Source organism: Larus michahellis, chromosome 6, assembly GCF_964199755.1.
Source record: "Larus michahellis chromosome 6, bLarMic1.1, whole genome shotgun sequence".
Classification (NCBI taxonomy): Eukaryota; Metazoa; Chordata; class Aves; order Charadriiformes; family Laridae; genus Larus; species Larus michahellis.
Window position 1 is genome coordinate 26916840 of NC_133901.1, and position 21818 is coordinate 26938657.

The 21818-nt window shown below is 42.4% G+C and overlaps 1 protein-coding gene across 3 annotated transcripts; it reads right to left on the bottom strand.

Annotated features, from left to right (window-relative positions):
• Positions 1 to 143: 143 nt before the first annotated feature.
• Positions 144 to 21696, bottom strand: MELTF (melanotransferrin). 3 transcript variants are annotated; one of them, XM_074592888.1, is made up of 15 exons: positions 18829 to 21696; positions 16852 to 17006; positions 13047 to 13146; positions 12095 to 12277; positions 11622 to 11778; positions 10700 to 10767; positions 9785 to 9972; positions 9425 to 9605; positions 8322 to 8473; positions 7813 to 7909; positions 6777 to 6971; positions 5532 to 5688; positions 2700 to 2767; positions 2408 to 2595; positions 144 to 1569 (listed from the first exon to the last, which is right to left on the bottom strand). In XM_074592888.1, exons 1-15 carry the CDS (start codon positions 18881 to 18883, stop codon positions 1291 to 1293), a joined length of 2223 nt encoding a protein of 740 aa, XP_074448989.1. In that variant the 5' UTR covers positions 18884 to 21696; the 3' UTR covers positions 144 to 1290. The 3 variants fall into 3 exon arrangements, with proteins under 3 accessions (XP_074448989.1, XP_074448988.1, XP_074448990.1); XM_074592887.1 differs by having other exon boundaries at positions 16852 to 21696; XM_074592889.1 differs by lacking the exons at positions 16852 to 17006; positions 18829 to 21696 and adding an exon at positions 15272 to 15459.
• Positions 21697 to 21818: the final 122 nt, after the last annotated feature.

Genomic DNA, 21818 nt, shown 5'->3' on the forward strand with positions numbered 1-21818 from the left:
ATCTAAAATGAAATAGCTGGGGGCCATATTTTCTCTCTTTCCCACTTAAACCCAGATAACCTTGGAGCAAATTAAACAGATGAGCGTTAATGTCCCAGGAAAGTGCAAAACTATGTAGTTTAGCTATCAGGCCAAAGTCTGGATAAACTGTAATTACTTATGTTTATTTGTTAGTTTTCATTTATTTACATCATCATCATTATTATCATCATCTAGTGTTACCAGTTTTTTTTAATTATGTTGAATGTCTTTTCATCCCAGGACCATGAGGTGGTAGCTGTAGTCAGGAGGATGCTGCCTGCCAGCAGCACGGCAACATTTGTTGTTACTGCAGCTATGGATAAAAATAAAAACTGAATGCTACAAGCCAGTAGATACAGAACCAGTTAATCAGAAGTGAACTACTTTGTTTCACTAACAGCAAATAGAAGTTTCATGCACAGGGACTCAGATAACCCCATGTATGAGGAGGACAGCCAAGTTTCTTGATGGAGATGATTGCATCAAATTAAAGATCACAGGGCAGGTGCCATCTCTCTCACGCAGTGAGAGCACTCGTTGTGGAAAGTCAACAAGCTCAGTGGATGCACAGGTTTGGCCTCATTGTTTCCTCTGCCAACAGGTAGTCCCTTCAAGTCTCTAGGGTCCTTCTTTTTCATCCAGTGACTTTGGAGATTCCCCCTGCTTTCTTCTACTAGAAGGTGGAGGACCTTGCCCGTAGCAGAAGCTGTGTTCTGGTCTGCAGGTCATCTCTCTGTCCACAGCCCGTCTGTCCTCTGTGCACTTACCTCTTCCAGCAGCAGAGCTCAGGAGAAACTGTTGCCATCAGCAAGGGTGGGATGGGATAAGCAAAGATGTAGGAGTCTGAATGTAACCAGCCAGGAGGGCAGAGGATTCAGTAGACAAGATTTTTGATATGCCTTCCAAGATGCAGAAATTCTTCTACAGGTCAGAAACCCTGTATCCATCTAACAGCACCTGGGAATCCTCCAGCCCACGGTGGTTCAACATCAGCAACGATGCCAAAGATGCTCCAGTTTTGGACTGATCTTGTAAACTGTAATGACACTGTATTGCTGGCTTCTGCCCCAAATTCCATCCCATCCCCATGGACAGGGGCAGCTCCAGCCCCACCCCACACCCCTGACGAGCAGGTGCTGCTGGCACTTGCCCTGCAAAGAGGGAGGAAGAGGCATTCAAATGTGAGCACAACACGTTATCCAAACAGCAGCTTATCTGAAGAAAAGGTGGTAGGGCAGAGGTGGCCTGGAAGTTGCCATTTGGGCCGTGCTAGTCCAAGCCCTGTATCTGACATAAAATCAGAAGGGGAATGACAGTAGTCAGGAGCAGGTATTGTCTTATCTGATTCCCCGCCCCAGAGCACTCTGGCGTTTGCATCCCTTCAAGGGACTCAATATATTCGCTCCCCAGCCACTCTGCGTATGTCCTCCTCTCTTCTACTGGCACAATCTCAATAGCAGAATCCTTAAAGATCAAGTCTTTTCCTTGAAAAGCTGAAGAATCAAACATTTTGAATCCATTTTCATTGCTGCTATTTCCAAAGTAGACCTGAAAACAATGCAAAATTTTCAGTATTTTTCAAGATTAATTCCTCTCTGTACAATTAATTCCTAATTCCGTACAACATGAAGGACAATAGAAATCCTTTTGTAGATGAAAAATTCATACACAATTGCAGAATCTCTATTATGCATTTGCTTTTAGACACTCCAGTAGATTAGATACAGAATTCTGCCTTTGGCAATTACAAGAATGCATTTGTAATTTTGTTTTTTTTAGTTACTATCCAGAAAGAGCTGTATTTTAAAAAAAATTCTTCTGTTTAAATATTGTTGTGTAATACAGGGTTTGGTTGCACAGGAGTTGACAGCAATGACTGAAGCCTAGCATGGAGACACCCAGCACCGCTTTTAAAACTAGTTAACTTCAGTATTAACCAGCACCTAGCTGGCGCAGCGACACATGGTCTGCCTAGATGGTTTACCATGTACATGGCTGCGGCATAAATAAATATACCCAGCAACATTCTCCTGCCTTCCTAGGAAAATTCCGCGATGGAAAAGTGTTAGTGTGTACTCTATTTTGTAGACTTCAAAGTCACACAGTTTGGGAAAACACCTTAAGCTCCAGGAAAATTGCTACTGAAACCAGTGGCTGCGCAAAAGGTCGAAATCCCTTGTGCACCAGGGTGGTTTTACTAGGAGAATTACATGGGCTGTGTTTTACCTTCTCCATCCCTCTCCAACAACAGGGCTCTGCACGGTGCACATGCTGCCAGTCCCGTGACACAGGGGACACAGGATGGCAGTATGGTCCTGTTGTCTTTATCCTTGGTCTGTGTTAGACCATACAGAACTCCCCCATAGCATAAGTGGATTATTAGTACCTGTGCTTTGTCCAGCAGTCCATATAGAGCAAAAATGCTGGTATCTGGGTGAACCATAATGGCCTGAGCTGGCACCCGAGCCAGGTGACACTCAGCAAACTGGGTGACTTCAGCACGGGCACCATTTAGACACAGTAACTGGAAATCACCGGACTTCAAGTTTTGGGCCCAACTATCAGTATTCTTACCTGAAAAAAGAAACTGGTCATTGTCATTCATTGAATACTTTAGAGAAAAAGAGGTTCTGGAAAAATAGCTGAATTATAATTAAGAGATACGTGAAACTAAGTACCATCTGTGTTCTCAAACACTGTCGAATGCTTCACGAAGGCCACATCCCCAGAGCCCTGCGCCAGGCACCTTTAGGAAGCAAGAGATAAAAATTCAATTCAAAGCATCTTTATGTGAAACACATTTTTTTCTTAACAACTAATAGGTTTAGAACTCAATTTTTCTTACATACATTCCTGCAAACAAATGCACTGGACCCTAAGGTAATAAGCAAAAACAGAGAAATTAAACATCTTGAAAGGAGAGAAAACCAACGCATTTGCAAAGTATTAAAAAATATTCTGAATTAAGAATTTTAAGAGAGGAATACAGGAGAACATTTTGATTAAAAACAGTGTGAGAAACAACAGAAGAGGCCAATATTAGATGAACAAAGAAACAGAAAATAAATTATGTGATACTCAATTCTCCATCTGCTAAGTCACTTTCATTCCTTTTTAAATCATGTACAAAGTATGTGTCATTAAGACTTTTTTGAATAAAATAATTTGAGTGCATAACCCAAGAGTTTATCAGATTTTGTGTATGTGCACGTGTGCACACCCACACATATACTTTCTTTCCTCTTTTCCTTTCAAGTGAGAGTGACCTTGGTGCTCACACAGACGCTGCTTTTACTGCCCTGTACACTGCAGATACTTAGTTAATCTAACTGCAGCTTCTAACGGTACTGTTCCGGAAATAAGTTGAGTTTCCTCCAATTTTCTGAAGCAGAGGCAGCCCAACGTGCCAAGGGCACCCTAAAAGCTCCTCCTCTCCTACGAGTGTGAGACCCCATTCCAGAGGGTGTCAGGGCGAAGGTGTAGAACAACGCACCTCTACCGGGATTTGCTGTTTCCCATGTTATATTGTGGTGTTGTCTAGTGCACGATGCAACAGGCACCACAGACTGTTAGGAGATTTTTGCTAGGCCTGAAATATGAATTCAGCAGACAGAAAAAAAATGCACGGCACTTGCTTCAGACAGCAAGTAACACATCAAAAAAATCAACCTCAAAGCAGCGAGTTGGCTGAGCTAGCAAAGAGATTTAACTTCCCAGGTATTTTGGGCAGTGGGTGCTGGCAGAGGGTCTGTGGGTAACGGAGTTTAGTGGTTGTACCTTGTAGTTCATTCTACAAGTGCTTTCAAGAAGCATTTTCTAAAACAAGATCATTAAACCCACCAATCAAGAAGTTGTAAAACTGTAACTGAGCATGGTTTTTGCAGTACAAAGTGTGAAGGAAAGTTATTCTTGCCAACAGTTACTAAAAACACATATATTTCACATGTGCCCGGTTTAACATGAGCAGTTATAAGCAAAGCTCTTATCACCACGTGCCTGACACTCTCATGTAGAGCATGGAGGACTCAGCAGGTTCAGTGCTTCCCCCATCAGAAAAAGCTGTTCCCAATATATTTTTCAGTACTCCGTGCAGTTTAATTTGCCACAGGCAGTGGGATATACACAAACTGAATAACATCTCATAGCTCTATAGTTAGGTTAATCTGAAGTTCTCCATAGTTGAAGGAATCTGGAAATCTGAGGCTGAATTTTAAGCTCATGTCAGTCACCATGTGTAACTCATTCTTCTTTCAGAGAGGATCACCTAAGTATCACAGCCAGACCCATTCCTACCTTGCAGAAGATATTGACCCTCCATTTTTCACCCAAATCCTAACCTTTTAAATACCTAAATACCTTCCACATCGCTCAATAAATTAAACGCCTTCTCCGTTAAAAAAAAAAAAAAAAAGAAAAAGTAACGATCTCAATATAAAGCTTGGGTTGTGGTCACTATTATCAAATGCAAAACCTTAAATATGAGCAAGACTCAAAGCCCACAATGGCATTTGTTGCTTATTTGTTTGGTGACTGGTTAAGCTCTGTTAATCTATGAAGTACAGCAGAGGATCTGGAGTTTGCCTGCAAGGCATGTACCACAGCAGGGCAGCTGGACACAACTAAACAGATTTGCAAAAAAGTAGTTATCTAAGCCTAGCACTCCAATATTTACCAGGCAGCTGCTGTTGAAGTCTCCTCCCCTGAAGGAAAAAGACCGGTCACTGCCAGCTCTGTTACATGCACCCGGTTACATGCACCAGAGGTGATGGTCAGGAAAAGGAAATGCCACTTCCATAACTAGAGTTTCACAGTCTTTGGGTACGGCCCCATATGTAGTCGTACACTGTTACACAAGGTATTTATTTCATTTTATGCTATTTTCCCCTTGTACCTTTACCAAATCTTGTTTTGAAGAGGATTTGATATTTGAACATTGGCCATAGTTGTTTGTGCTGTTCAGAAACCTACCTTCGCATACAGCCACCAATGAGTAAGGACAGTGAAGACCACTCCTGGCTCCCCCTCACCAGCCCACCACTGTCAGCATGGACTTGTATGAGCCAGATTCTATTTGCCTGCTTCCCTGCTAAAGCTCTTTATGGATGACCCACCATTCAGAGTGGCAGACTGTCTGTCACGAAAGATTAAAGCAAGACTGGAGACCGATGACAATCCACTTGGTCCTCACTAGGTGGGTGCCCACTGCTCTGTAAACAGAGACATGGATTTGGCTGTTGGTCATCTGTCTGGCTGTGGGCGAGGGAGCTGGAAAAAGGCTTTGACATGATCTAATGTAATGCCTTATGACATACCTGTATTGCTGATGACACCTGGGGACACATGTCCCACTTCATTGTCATGGTTTGTCCTCAAACCAGGACATTCATTTACAGCACATGCCATCTAACTGTAGCAACAATAACTACTTTTTGCTGGCTGGGATGGAAAATAGCTCCTCCTAGCATTTTGACAAGCTGACAGACTAAATAACAACCATATGCATTAATTACCTGAAGGCTCCACTGTAGCTGTAATAACGTTCTTGGCTACTTGCACTGCATTTATTGTTTCCACTATCATCTCCAATACAGAGTTGACAGAGTTTTGATGGATAATTGTCCTGCTTAGCTGAAGGCACGCAGCTGGCAGAGAAAAACTCACTCACAGCTGGGGAAAGAAAGACAAACCGATATATTGAGTGAAAAGCATGAGCTCTCCACAACAAAGGCAGTTGCACTGTCACGAAGTTAGAACTAATGCAGGTTTCTGTAGAACGCTGGAAACGTGAGTTATAGCTTCCTTACTGGAATTCACAAACTACAACTTTTAAAGTATTTTCAAAGCACCACTCATCCGATTAAGTAATGAAACCAAAGAGCTCCCTGGGAGATAGGAAACAAGCAAACAAAATTCATATCTGGAGTCCTACGGTCGTAGATCCTTTGCTTGTTGTGCTACGTTGCTCCATTACTAAATACAGTTTGAAAATGAATGCAGTAAAGTTCAGGACAGGGATACATTTACTGCAATGACATCCCAGAGGAAGTACTACCTAAAGGGGATATGTCTGAAGAGACAGTGTGAGTTTCTGTGACTATCCAATTTTTGATATCTGACTTGGGTCAACATCCTCAAGAAAGAGCTGAGACAGACACGTTTGAAAGCAGGATTTTCAAGATGATATGATAATCTTGAAGCTGATTAAATAAAAAAAGCAACTGACTCTTCAAATGCATTACTGAAAACTGGAATAAACGTTTGCAGTTTGATACACTGGAGCCAAGGCTGCCATTGAGATGACAGGCTGGAGAGACATGCTGATGGGAACCTCGAAGTTCAACAAAGGCAAATGCAGAATCCTGCTTTTAGGATGGAGTAAGACCATGAAAGGCTGGAGGCTGCCAGGCTGAAAATTCTGTAAAAAAACCTGCCTGGACACAGCCTCGGGCAATCTGATCTAACTGAACCTGCTTTGAGCAGCTGGTTGGACGAGACAACCACCAAAGGTACCTTCCAACCTAAATTAGACAATGATTTTGTGATAAAGGATAGAATACTTTCATGTTAGATGTGACATTCTCAGTATGACCCCTCCATTAGTCTACTCTGGGGGCAAATTCAAAATTTCAAATCGTCACGTTAAAAACACAACACCCTTTTGCAAACAGATAAGCTTAATATCAAAATTACTTCCCTAATGAAAGTTTGTAATTAGACTGTTACTGTACTTTTGATATGTAGTACTGTTGTCTTACCTTGAGGAATATTACAGTCTCTGATCTTAATAATGCCCCTCTTAATTAGCACACCAATGGGGATATTCCATCCAGCGTTCCTCCCCAGCCCTGTGTGGCAGGACTTCTTCCCTTTCAGGTCACTGATGGTGAATGCATTGGACAGATTTCGTTTAACTAATGCCACAGCATAGTACGCATTGCTGTTGTCATCAGCTTGCAGGAAAAAGAAAACACGAAACACATTACAGCTTCCCTTAAGCATTCCCACTGCTTAACGATCATCTACAGATCCGTTACACTTACATCGTGCCAACTTCAATCGCAACGACAATCAGCTAGTCAGGAATTTTGACTACACATGTAATTATTCTTTACTTCTACTTCACATTGTTGCATTCACTTATAGCCTGGTACCGCACTTGAACCAAACAATCTAGAGCTCAACACGAAAGCTCAACTAACATCAGCTCTTATAAATCCATCCCTCTGAAAACCATCATTTGGGTCATTAGTGACTTAGCAAAAGCACTTTATGAAGTTATTTGTATGTGAAAACTCAATTCTGTATTAAAATTTCCATGAGTTTTGCAGCATATTGAAATTCTGCCTTAGTGACACAATGTCCACAAGTCTTTTCATTGGTGACTCTGAAGCAGCCACATTGACAGGAAGAATTTGTTTCTAAATAGAGTCTACTGTGTACTTTCTGTATTTTTGCTTATGCTAAAAATATTTTGATTTTGTAAATACTGGTTTTTTCCCATTGTAAATATTTTTTGCGCAATTGAAAAGACAAATAAAGAGGTACAAAACTCAAAACTGCCAGAGACTTAACCTGTCCTGCAGCAGGACAGATAAAAGTTGCCACAAACTCACTGTAGGAACCCATCCCATACTTATTTCCTCCGCTATCCATGACGTGAGGATAGTAATTCTCATTTCCTTTGAAAACAGCTTTCCAGGCAGGGCTAGGGAACTCAGGCTGTACTTTCAGAGCTGTTTTCAAACAACCTGGAAAAACAGGGTCTATGTTTACGTTTCCCGACCTGCTTACCAGAGTAACTTTCTCCAGCAGCTGGTACAAGGCCGTATGTCTTCCCAGCTGTGTAAATATCAGCTCCACCCAGAACCACAGCATCAATTTCCTTTCTCTGAAAAATAAAATAAAATTTGGGATTTCTGTGAAAAAACAGCAGATACCTTCCCTGCTACAATGATGACACTTCTAGCATCACACCTGTTGCATCTCAAAGGGCAAGTCTGACAATAAAAGAGCAATATGCTGCAAAAGAAAAGACTCAAAACCTGCATAAAGCATCATCAGTGAAACGGGGACAGGAGATTTCACACATACAGGCTAGAGCTAGATGGGCAACAGTGCCCTCATCACAACTGAAGATCATCAGGGTTCAGGCCCATCCATACCACGTCAGCTACAGATCATCTCCTTGAAATCCAGTATTCCTACTGGCCACTTAATCGCACCTATCTCTGATCCTACCTACCCAGCAGAGAAAAGCTTGTGTTAACTTGTTTTACTACACAAGGATTGTAGCAGCCTACCTGGATCAGCTCCATGCACTGTTCCTTTGTCTTGGCTGAAACACACTGAATTGCTGGTTTCAAATTCTTTTCCTTAAAGGCAATGGCCATTTTACCACATTTCCAAATCTCCTCAGTGGATACAACACACCAGTTCAGGCTTTCTGGCAATGCTGCACAAAATTGGAAAGGAAATACGACAGTTGACTTTCTCTGTAATAGACAAGGAGGGATACGCACTGCCCGCTGTCACGTATGTACCATAAGTGTTATTAAAAATGTTTACTTCTGTGTTTCTCTCCAGCTCAGACACCTGATCAGGAACCACAGAGCTCCCCAGATGAGTTGTATGCCCACACTGCAAACCTACCCAGGGTGAAGTAACAAGAGCTCCTACAATTGCCGACCACTAAATGCAGCCATAATATCTTAGCTGAGTGCAGCAAAACCCACCCTGAACAGAGGTTTCCTCATACCTGGCAGTCACTGACTGACCCCCAGAAGAGTGAAGTTCTGGAGATGGGGCGCTTTGCCACAGCACAGAGCACATCTTGCAGGCTCAGCTGCCACGATTATTAAGCTTATTAAGGCAGGGATTCTTACAACCTGTGTTTTATGACTTTGCCAGAATGCACATCAAGTCATTTCTATATTCTTCCAATAGTATAAAAAGACTAACATTTTGATAAAGAGCAACTCAAGGTTCCTTCAGTTTCTGGAGGAAATTCTCTGCTAGGAACCTGTTCATCCATTCTTTATAGACTACCTGAGGATTTACACAGCAGTGCATTACCATTTTGCCTTGTTAGCAGGCAAGAAATGCAGTACCAGGTAGCAGCAGCAGCTTACCAGATTAATGTCTCTCATACACCAGAAAGGGTAGAAGAGCCTGCATTCTTGTAACACAAAGTGCGCCAGTTTGCACAGGAAAGTATTCCACAATGTGGTATTGATTTTTGACCTGTTTCTAGATCAAAAAGAGACCTTTCTCCACGCTTAAAGATTAGACTGGCATCTTGCCATAGCCCTCTAAGAGTCAGAAGAAAATAAAGCAAAATAAAGATGGTCTCTGTTATCAGCTATCTTTGTTCTTGGTTATGAACAGCAATCTAAAAACAACTTACTGTTGGGGTTGCAGTTCAGGGCTTGCATGGCATGAAGATACTCATCACCCAGCCACGCCTGGTAATTCTGAGCTGTGATTGGAATGAGCTCCGTGGTGGAGTCTCTGAACAGAAGATTCTGGGCACTGTAGGCTGAGGAGTCAAACATCTTAAACTTGGTGCCTACTCCGTTAAATCTTTGCTGTAATGTCAAAGAAAGAAAAAAAACATGTGTCACACACCCCTTGACCTGGGATGTGTGACATCCCATACCCCTTCAAACCCCACTGAGCTGAAGGTGCCTGGATATCTTGCCTTCAGATATAGGGATGGAAGAAGCCCTCTAAAATGCTACATGCTGATGAAAAAATGATGTCCTACCTGTCCCTGGTTCAGGAGCTGGAAGACAACTGTCCCATCTGTGTCTGGCCGCACAACCACAGCACGAGCTGGGATTCGGGCCAAGTGGCAGGTTCTCCACTCTGTCACATCAGCCGTGTTGCCATCACGGCACAGAAGCTGGAAGTCCTGGGAACGAAGCCGCTGGGCCCACGAAGAAAGACTTCTGCCTGAAATCAGACGGAACATGCTTATGGAACAGATATCAGCTGGGGCTGATGCCTCTGGCTCCACATCTGCAGAGCAGAAAACATCTCCTGAGCATCTTTGAACTATTTCTGACTGCATGATATTTGTCATGCATCTATGTGGTCCTTTCGTCTTATATCTCCAGTAAGACAATAAACAGCTTAACACTTGTGAGGCTGCACTGGACACTAGGGTCTGCAGCAGCATCAAAAGCACCCCTAAGTCTAGAATCACACACAAATTTTTTTGTTTTTTTCCCCTGTAAACGATGGTCAGACAGGCCCATGATCTTAAACTAATGTTACACTCAAGGTAGTTTTCACGAAGTGCCAGATAGGGCAGGCCACGTCTTGGTAACTTCCTGCTAGTCTCTGCTGAAATCCTTGGGTAGGCATGAGCAATGTAACAGCCCAGGCCTGTACGAAACTAGGAGATTAATGCTGTTTAAGCTCTCTTCCCAGAAGCAGCTTGAGATTCCACCTACAATCTTTACTGAGAAACTATCAAGCATTAAAAAAAAAAAAGACAGACAGTAAAAAGGATCACATGGTGCATACATCTGTGGGTACACCTATTCTCACTATTAGAGCATTTTTTTTGCTGATTCCTCAACTCAAAATAAATCAAGCGTTTGATATTATACTGCCATTACAGACACTGTACTTCAGACCTTGCAGACACTATTCAACAAGCTTCTGGATTACTCACCATCAGTATTTTCAGGCACTGTGCTGTGCTTCACAAAAGCGACTTCTCCAGCACCTTCAGCCAAACACCTAATAAATAAAACCCAAGCACAAAGACGGATTACAAAGCACAGCCCCCATGCGCTGGACACTGCCGGCTGACAGCCAGAGGGCTGTGTGCTGTGTTCCATCAGCCACAGACACTGACCTATTTCCTCGTGCTGAGAGTTTTGCTCAAGGCAGAGACTAGTGGCTGTTAGAGCATGAAGTAAACTATCACTGTCATTTGGTGAACACGGACAACATGTTCAGTGCTGCCTGGGACAAATACCATGACCTTCTTTGTCCAGGAGAGTTCTCTGTCTAAGGGAGTTGCACAATCCTTTGGGGAATAGGCAGAGAGGAGCAAGTGCTTCACATGAGCAAATTCTGCCCTTACTCGGTCAATGCTATCGCTCAGGTACTGGGAGCTGCCACACGGCACACAGGCAGGAAGAAGGAAAATCAGGGAAAGATGCAGAAATGGAGGGCAGAGCAACTCGCTAATTCAGTGCAACCGAGGGGGGATGACTGAAAGAGCAGAGTAGGGTGGCCGTTCAGCTCTCAGACTCCAAGGTTTTACCGGGAAAGATACAGACTGCTGAAACAAACACTCAGACTTGTGTCAACAGCTGCTGGACAAAGAAAACAGCAACAGGATTTCCCTGCATAGCGTGAGTGCTAAATATCCATTTGGTTTTAACACTCAGGTATTAATACCTGAAATAGTGGGTTTAGAATTACTTTTGTTCAGTCTGTAGGTTTAAAGCATGGTTGTCCTAACACAACGGCAGATTTTCTAACAAGATGAACTGAAAGTTCTCTGGCTTCCATTTCCTGTCAGTGAGGCCTGGACACAATGGCTATGGATAGCAGTAAAAAAATGACAGAGCCATGATTTTTACCTGAAAGCACCACTGTAGTCATAGTATTGCTCTTGGGAACTTCGTTCACATTTGTTCTGCCCAGCCAAATCCCCTTTGCAGAGCTGACAGAGGGATTTGGGATAGTTTACGCCATTTGCTCCAGGAACACAGCTTGCATTGAAGTAGTCACTTACAGCTAAATAGGAAATAAGAATGAGAAATTTTTAGCGATAAATAAGCAAGGTCCTACAATCTCATTTTAACACGTCTACACAGTACATGTCTAAAAACATTTAGAAGGGATAAGTCATTTTGTTCTTAAAAGATGGTTTCCATGTTTAAAAAAAAAACAACCCTGCAGTCTTTATCAGACTGACGTTAGGTCTATTGCACCCTACAAGGAGCATCGACGCAAAGGACCAAACCAGCAGCTAGAACCACACATTTCTGTGCTCCCAAGGCCATAGGGAAAGGTGTTGCTGCAGAACAGATCTTTTCCCTGTAACTCTTACCTTTTGGAAGGTCACATCCCATTGCTGCCAGGCGCCCACTGTCAAGTAGATAACCCACTGGCACATCCCAGCCTGCAGTTCTGTTGATGCCTGTGTGACATGAACTGACGCCCTTCAAGCTGTTGATGGTGATGTTGGAGCTTTTCTTTACCACAGCCACGGCATAATAGGAAGTTCCAATCTCTGAAGCGTAGGAAGAAAGAAAAGCAAGCAAAGTAGCCTTGCAGCAGCATTACAGGGACACACGCTGATTTGTGGCCCCTTGTGGCTCCCCTACCCACAGGCAAGTCACACTGTTCACATCCTTGGTGAGAACCTGCTGATTGCGTGTGAGTGTCCTCCATTATCTTTTCAGTGTCAAATGCCTCAGTTAAAGGCCACAGGCAATCTGACCTTTGAAGGTCACCCTGCTTTGAAAGGGAAGTGGGATGAAAAACATCCAGAGGTTCCTTCCAAGAAAAAATTTTCTATGATTCTAAATATATTTGGATTGAATTGGAACCGATATAATTAATAGTAAGAAAAAAAAATTATTCCCCAGTTGTCTACTAATTTGATCTTAATTTTGACACAGCATAGCAACTTGATGTGACTGGAGCATCACAGCTGATTTCATTCTCTTTGTTTTACAGTTTGATATAACTCATAGAATCAAGAGTTTAGGATCTGAAGTAACCATAAGGTCATTCAATTTGACTTTATTTAGATCAACCCAACAAACCCATTACAGGAACAGCTATTTTGACCCAACTGTTTCAGGACAGACTGCCACAGCCCCGCGTCTCCTGTTTTCCCCACACATTCTGCTGGCAGGAACATCCATGAGGGAACCTGACCATTACCCACTCCCCAGATAAACCCCCAAAGAACCCCAAAATAAAATGGAAACAGTAAAAATGCATGAGAAAAAGCTCGCATTAAGGAATCTAAAAGTTATTTAGCCAGAATATACCTTGATCATAGACTTCCCCAACCACAGGTTTCAGACCATGCTCCTTTCCAGCCTGGTAAATCAATCGACCATCCAGTGTCACTGCATCTGCTAAATCATCCTGTGGAGACACAAGGGCAGAATATATGCTGAAACTTAATTATCGATATTTCTCAACAGCCAGAGGCAGAGCACCCATGCATTTAAGAGAAGAGACCCCTTAATCTGCATTTGTGAGTTTTCTTTTCTCCAAAAAGTTCTTTTAAGGGCACTCAAATTTCTGAAGAACAATTACCAAGAGGGATTTTAGAACTTCAAAACCGCCTTCCTTCAGAAATAATGCAGAAACCAGCCCTGGACTGTGATAGCCTCATTAGTCTTCACAGTCCAAAGGAATCTTAGAAATGGATCCTGCAGGTCCGTAACAAATCTGAAGGCCCATCAATTTGGAGCTTCATTCCTCTCTATAGCTAGTGCCCCAAAGCCTGAAGATTCAAATAAAGTAATTCTATGTTAGAGATCATACACAGAGAGTTTGAAGTAATGTCTTCTGGGGCTGCAAAATCTGAATGCCAAAGCACACTCAAAAGCAACCTTAAAGCATGCTAGCTTGTACCTCAGCAGACAAACAGCCACACGTTTTGGGAGAGGGCAAGCAGATGACAGTGTGTTTCAGAGAAGGAGGAAAGCATTTAAAGACTGTCCAGAGCGGGGGAATACAGATCTGGGGCATCCACTGCTGGGAAGGTGCCCAAGAATACCTCATCTTTTCAGCTGACTGTAACACCAAGCTGGCTGAAATCCTGCTACAGACACAGGATTTGCCGTGGATTTCCAGGGAAATAAGGACTTCCCAGGGCAGCAAGGACTACAGAACTGCTCCACACACCTCTGACCAGCTGAACCTGGCTCTTGGTGTGTACTGAACACAGTGGGAGCCAGGAAAGGGCACCTCGCACAGAGACAAGACGCTGCTGAGAAAATTATCAACAGCTTGACATTTTGCATTTCTAAGCTGACTCCAAGTTTCTTATCAGTTTGCTTAACCTCTGGTTCAGCACTGGAGGGGGTAACTGAGTTTACCCGTTCCTTAGCAGTTTGCTGAGCATCGGTTAGGGTAGGGCTAGGACTATGCTGCCCAGTACATCACAGCAATTTCCCACAGGCTGAGCCACATAAAAAGCTTGAAAATGTTTAAAGGATCACATGAGAGCATAGGTAATGTATTGATGTTGATACTTAAATCAGATTTGAAGTTACCGTGTCATCTGAAATTGTTTTACTTATTTTGTTCAAGGGAGAAAAAATGGTAATATTCATTAATTAGCTGACCTGAGAGCTGCTCCTCATGAATGAGAGCTGAACAAAGCTCCAAAGGAACCTGGAGAGGAGTTGGAATTGGGCGATATTTGCATCTTAAAGAATCTTTCTGGAATAACCAGATCTGAGTCAGAGGATGGGACAGTTTAGGAATCAAATATGGCCTCTTACTTAGAAGGGACACCTGACAGTGAGAGGGAAGAAAAGGAGGTGGGAGGTAGAAGGACCTTACCCTCAGGAGAACAAAATGCCCCTCTAGAAATGGTGGTGAACAGGAAACAGAGTAGATGAAACAGGAAGGGCTGGTCACAGAAGACAAGGACTGTATTATATGGACATATTTCCATGTGAGATAGCACTTTTCTGATTGGAAAGCTGAGCCTTTGAGCTCTGTTTAGCAGAAGAGCCTCCTGTCAATAGCTTGTGTATGAATAACTGTATAAATAACAGAACAAGACAGAAAAAAATGCCTATTGTTGCATTTAACGTGAAGTAGTTTACACACTACTGATGTCTGCTTTAAATGCACACACTCACTGCTGAGGTGGCATATCAGCAAGTGTGGGTATTTTTATTTTTTTTTTGTAGCAACCATTTGCCAATACATTTAGCAAAAGCATGGGATTATTCCACATATGATTTTTTGATAAGTATATGTGTGATGGTAATACACTGTTAAATATTTTCAGAGGAACTTCATTTCTGTGTGTCACAACGTTTGAGAATTACCTACGGAAGCGTTTAAAGACCTGCTGAAGAATAGCTCTGGTCGCATTAAATATTGTCAGGTTCCCTGGTTAAATATTTAAACATCTCTCAATTTTTAAACACCTTCAGAGAAAAAGGTTTTTTACTTTATCCACGTGCTAACACATTCACAGGACTAAGTCCAAGTTACGTAGTGTTATAAACCAGCATATCTCTACCTCTTCAGCCATTGCGTCCCGCTCCCTTTTTGGCCTCAAAGAGCAGAGTTCAGTGCAGATGTGGGCTCAAGGGTTCCACACAGCCCTACGCAGAGTAGGCCTGCTTAAACATTTCGTAGATTATTAGCACAAGAAAAAAGTAGTCTCAAGGACAAAGCCTCATCTGAAGCCCTGCAGTGAAGATACATTTTATCAGAAAGCTACTTACTCGGGCTATCCGCCAGCAGGTTTCTGAGTTCAGCTAATCAAGTTTTTATAGGAATCCAAGGTTTTAGATAGGTGCCTGCTGCTTACAAATGCAATTCTGTGTGCACTGTATTTCAGACGCAGACGCTCATCGGCCCTTTTAATAACCTGCTTTACAGAGTCTAACAGTTCCCTCTGTGGAATGCAGCAATCAGCCAAGCGGTTTTAGGAAGATCTGACATTGGAAAGTATTTCCTGTCTAATCCCAAGGTAAGATCCACGTATGTATTGCTATCTGCTCCTGACATTCTTCAATACATCTTGATTCCCTCGCTCAAGAACAGTATTTATCAAGAGGCAACGCGGTAGTGTCAGTAGTCAAACATTCTGCTTCTGTTGACAAAAAATTACATGATACCAATTTCTGAAATTTGTTCCTTTTTTAGGCCACACAACCACCTGCCTCATGTCCCTTCAAACTCCTCTGCTGGGACTCATTTCATGACTCTGAACCTCTTTGTCCTTGACAGGCTGCACAAAACCCTGATTTCTGGGCACGTCTATACAGGATACACAAAGAACATTATTTATTAACACAGCCATCCATCCTCCCCTTCCCCCACACTCTGCCAGTGAAGACGACCATGACTACCTGCCTCCACATTTCCTCCAATATCCACTTGTTGCCTCCCACCCCCTCCTAAGGAGGGAATTATTTTCCATACATCCTTCTGCAAAGCCACACGTTTACAGTCTTTAAAACCCTCCCCAGAGCTGTGCTCCTTTTGGAAACTGAGCACGCTCCGGGCAGCTGAATTAATACAGCTGGATTTGCGTGCCCTTTGCTCACCCTACTTGCTGCTTTGTCTCTCTTGTACTCCAGTATATGGAGATTTGATTTGGCTTTACACTTATCTCATCTGTATATACAGCAATTTCCACGATGGGACCCTGAAATGGGAGTTTGATCCAGAGTTTATCAAAATACAATCTACTTATAGACTCAACAGCACAGCTTTAACTACTGTCTGCATCTTATCCCTCCATCCCTTTTTAAATATCTGCTAAATAAATCTGACGCAATTCCCAAATCAAAGATTAGCATTTGGGAGGAAATATTTAAGACCTTTGCTGTGTTCCTCGCATCTGGCCACATGTGACTAGTGAAACAGATGACAGGGCCATTGTGACATTCAGGTTCACATGTATACCTTTATGTCTTTTTTAAAAAAAGATATATGCCTTGATTTTTCAGAGACATGAATGCCAGGAAGCATATGGTCAGCTGCCTGGATCGTCAGACACTCACAGCAGAGCTGTGTACATCACTACTGCATTATTGTTAGGCACATGGGGAAATTAAATCAGTGACACTGCTGTCATTCACAACTCACCTTGATCATCTGGGTACAGTTAGCAGCTGACCCCCCCGCTGTACACTCCAGAGGGGGAAGGATGCCAGCCCCACCAAAGGCCTTACTCATGTTATTACACTTGGCAAGTTCTTGCTCAGAGACAGTGCACCACCGGATACGTTTCAGGCTGAGTGCTGCGAACACAACACCAAGAGAAAATATCATAAAGCACATCTGTGCCTTTGCAACAGAGCTCACCATTTAGAGGTTCCCGAAGGGCCAACCTTTCATTCCATTCCCCCTCCCAAAACAGAAAGAAAACAGGGCTCTTTCAACAGAGAGTCTTTAGAGATGGTTCCCACTTCCATTCAGATTAATATGAATACTGACGTTTTTTGGATTGGAAACAGGACAGGCTCAGACTCAGATACTGAAACCCAATGGCATCTGCTTCTGACATAAGAAATATGGGTACCATGGAATAGGTCAGGGCATCCAGACTGTTCTATAAACCTTTCAGAATGCATCATCTTTTCTTGAGTCAAAAGCGTTTAAAATGATTATTTAAAATGATATCTTACAAAACTAAAGAGATTGTCCAAAGACAACTCTCACTTAAGCATTGCTAGTTACTACCTAGAGTCCTGCCCCAGCCATTTTTGGTCTGAATTAAAAAATGCAATCTTAGGTGTTCAAGAGCCTTACCACTAGGCTTATTAAGAAAACTAGAAAAGTAAATTTGTCTCTTCAAAAGACACTTTCACCAGAGGCTGTTTCCACGGTCACAAAAAGGGGAGGGCAGTTCCATGAATGAAAAGACTCAAGCCTAGTAGAGGAGATTCCATTAATCAGTGAAGAAAGGTGTCTTTCAGCAGGCCCAAACGCTACCCTGCTAAGTGCCAAAGCCACAAACACTTTGTTGATTTTGTAAGGGTATGTCATCATGCGCAAACGGTGCAGCTGTACATAAAATGCATGTGCAAGTATGGTTTATGCTACTAAACAGCCACAGATCATTTCTGTAAGCTGGGGGCACCACATTCTATTGCTCTTCTACAATTTCTATTTTAAGTTGGAGTCCGCTGCAAGTTATTTGTCATGCGGTTTTCTAAAAGCTCTAACTGCCCCTCTATTTCCCCACCACTGTCATGTAGCTGAGATACCACATCTAACTTTGCAAGTTAAAATTACTGCACTGGTGCTCAATAGCAGCCACGCACATTTTCTGACTTAGTGGCTGCAGACTAAACAAGATTGTTGATGCCGTGAAGGTTGTTTTGCACCAAATACCGAACCAGAGGGTTTGGCCTGCTGTTCCACTGCAACTCGGAGACAACCCTACTGCTGTCTATAAACATTAAGTCAGACTTGGAAAGCTTACAGGAAGTTTTCATGGCAGCATGTGGTAGTAGAGGGAGAAACAACTGCCCATCTCTGAGTTGCAGGAATCCTGAGAATCAAGATGGTTAGAAGAAAGGCACAACAGGGTCATAGCAAAAAGGCACCTGACGGAAACTTAGCATCTACCTCAGTCAAATTTTCACCATTAATTTCTCGGGGCAGGAGGAAGAACCTAGGTTTTCACTGATCAAGGGGCTTGGGTTTTTCATCTCCTAAACAGAAGCGTATGGAACCTAAATCACCATTAGAATTTGGGAGTGACAGGAGAAAGCCAACGTATCACACAGAGCCTGATAAGTGTAATAAGGCAACTATTTCTATTTTCACAAAATAAGTGTCATAGAACTGTTGACACTTGTGAGAAACAGACACCATTGAACCAAAAGTAGATTCAGTGCTGAGGAAATACAACATTTGACACCAATGAGTCAGGACACATACATGGTAATCAACACAGCTTTTTCTACTCCTTTTCTATTTTTTCTTTCTGTTCTTTTTCCTGACCATACGAGATTGGTTCTGAAATGGTCCTAGTTTCCCTCTGCTCTCTCACATCTCATAGTAGTCAACCCCAAAGACACCACACCACAGCAGAGGTTTTTTGAAGGCACTTACCACCACAAAAGAAGAGAAAGAGGAGAAGATAGAAGACAATTCTGGAGCTCTTCATGGTGAAAATTTTGGGATTTGTGCTTTTTCCAGCATTCAGAATCTCCAGAGATCAAGGCTTCTGTAAGCGTGCTCCCCAGCCTGCTCCTTGGTGAAAATCAGCAGCATTCAATTGCAGGTGCACTTTGTTCAACAGTTTATCTTGCTTACCTTGGCACACGTCACCTCATAATGACTACAGGAAAAAAAAAAAGCCTACCTCTCTTCACACCGCCTCTACACTTGGAAAAAAATTCAGACTAGGAAATTGCAAAATATCCGAGGCACCAATGAGGTTGTCACTGCTTTAGCACCACCTATAGACTCAGACAAACAGCTACACACTGACTCACAGGGGTAAGGCAGGGCTGCATAAGGAAATCCTCATTTTAAGTATGACTTCTATGTATTCCCTACGTGTCGGGGCTCAGGAAGCAAAAGCAGATTCAAGTGAAACACTTTATCTGACAGAGCTGATGGTCACTTTTTTGCCACATTCTCAGCATTGTCATGAATTTCCTAAAGCCGTAACAAGAAACATGGGCTTTTACAAGAGTGAAGCCTGTACGCTCTCCAGGTGGTACAGTGCATGCCAAGTGCACATCTCCTCAAATTTAATAGCAAGTGCTATGAAATAGCTGAAGTAGTTTGATTTTTTTTTTTTAAGGTTTTAGAGAAGGCCCAGGGAGGCTTCTCTCTCCCAGAGAGTAAAAACTGCGCTGAGAATAGCTCTGTTAAAAGCTGCTGTGACTTTTAGGGTATCTTTCACAGAGCAACACTCCTCTGTGCTGCTCTTTTCTTTGTTTTCCATTAGTCAATGAACTGCAGCTGCCTGTAAGACTTTGTTTACATAAAAGCCATTTAATGCTGCTTTGCTCTGCTGACTGCCATTGCTCAGCTCAGCACCCAGCTACCAGAAAAAGAACAGCTGTGTACCGCCATGAATACCCACGCACACATCTTTAGCATCTTCTGTCGAGAGCATGCATGAATAACACAACTGTGTGCATCCTTCAGTCTATACATCCAGTAATGTCGCAGGGATGCTTTCAGGAGTTTGTTACTTAGCTACCTGACTACAATTTGGCCAGGCTGATAGTTTTAACACCTACACCTACCAGTACCTGTAAGACGACACCTGAATTTAAGTCAATTAATTGCTATTTCAAGTTTAGAACATCAAAAAAAATAGATAATGACCCCTCCAGACCTCCTTCTTAAACAAAACCTTGTGGCTGAACTCTGATTCATGGCTGCCTAGAACACCTGGAATTAGTCATCCCATTGCTGTCTAAAGAGCTGAAGACGACCTGTCACCACTGGAGTCCTTTCAAGTTTCCGGAAGGATCCATTATTCAGATCCCTCCTGTGCCCTTCCCACTGGCCAGATTAACCTCTCAAGCCCTCTGCTGCTTGCAGCAAAGCTTACATACATATATAGATGACAAGACTGATGCACAGTCCTAGCACCAGTTGCTTAGGACTGCAAGGGCAAGATTAATAAAAAAATAATTTGCTACCAGGCCTCTCCTGTGGTTCCTCTGATCCTCTATGGGAAAGGTTCAGAAGGCAGAGGAGCAGCCTTTTAGTGCAGGAGGCCTATTCTGAATGCAACACCCTCTAAACCACCACACAAGGACAGTTCATGATAATTTAGCTTATTTTCCTATTTTATTCATAACTCTATGAATATCTATGCTTTAAGGAGATATTAAATTTCTCAACCTAATCTTCAGCACCATTTAGCAAAAATACCCGCAAAGAAAATTATTAATATACTATAGCTTAAAATAATAATAGAGAGCAGCAAATACTTCACATCGAGCATGCTTCTGTGTAGCAGTTACAAATAGTTGAGTTAGTAGACAGGGAAGAAAACCCATGGTGCCTTCACTGGGCCAGCAAAAGTAAAGTGGTAACGCATCAGTATGATTCTATTTGGATTTCCTAATTACCCTAGTTGTTAAATTGGAAGCCTTAAGAGAAGTGCACTTATTGTAAAATGCATCTTTAAAATACAGAAAGTATACCCAAAAGTCAAAAGATGTATCAGCACCCGATACTGGAAAAGTGAGAGCCAGAGAAACACTAATTAATGCAAAATCCTAAAAATTACAAGATAAAACAAGTCAACTAGGAGCATCAGAATCAACTTTTCTGCCAGGGCCCAAGGGCAACATCTGAAACAAACAAAACCAAAAATACATACAAAATACCCCAGAATCCTTTGGGTTTTCTTGATCCAAGACTTGTTTTCACTCTGGCGTCACAACCGTGTGGACCTGAGTCTTGGTGTAGTATTCGGTGACACCTGGCTAGTACCTGACAAATGCCTGGGAGAAAAGCTCCGTGCAAGTTATCAGACATTCCAAGGTATCAAAGAGTAGTTCCTCACACACCTACTCAGTTGAACAGGACTCTTTCTGATGGGTAGTAAAGTAGTGAGTAAGTAAAAAAAGTAGTAAAAAAAGTGTATACAATATAGAGATCTCAGATATTATTACGTTTTGCAGATTTGATAGCTGAGATTTGGATCCATTTATATTTTTTAAAGTTGGTCTGTTTTAAGATGTCTCACCATATACCTCATATAATCAGTCACTTTCAAAGAGGCAGACTATAGTACACTTTTAGTTCCTTTAAAAATTTATGACATTATTTATCAAAAGTTGCATCAATCTTACACACCCTGCACTTCCCTGAAGTCTCAGACAGCACACCTACTTCACAAATCTAGAAAAACAAAAGTTATTTTGGGCCATACACCAGGAACTTATGCTTACTGTAAGTCTCATAAGCATTCCACGTAACACCAGCAATATTTGTGTCCCAAGTTTAAACCTGCTTTCAATGTAATAACTTCATTAGCTCCAACCTGGTCACCAGTGTTCCTCTAACACACTATTTGCATTTACAGCCTGAGTCAATGATGTTAAAATGCTACAACACCTGTATTT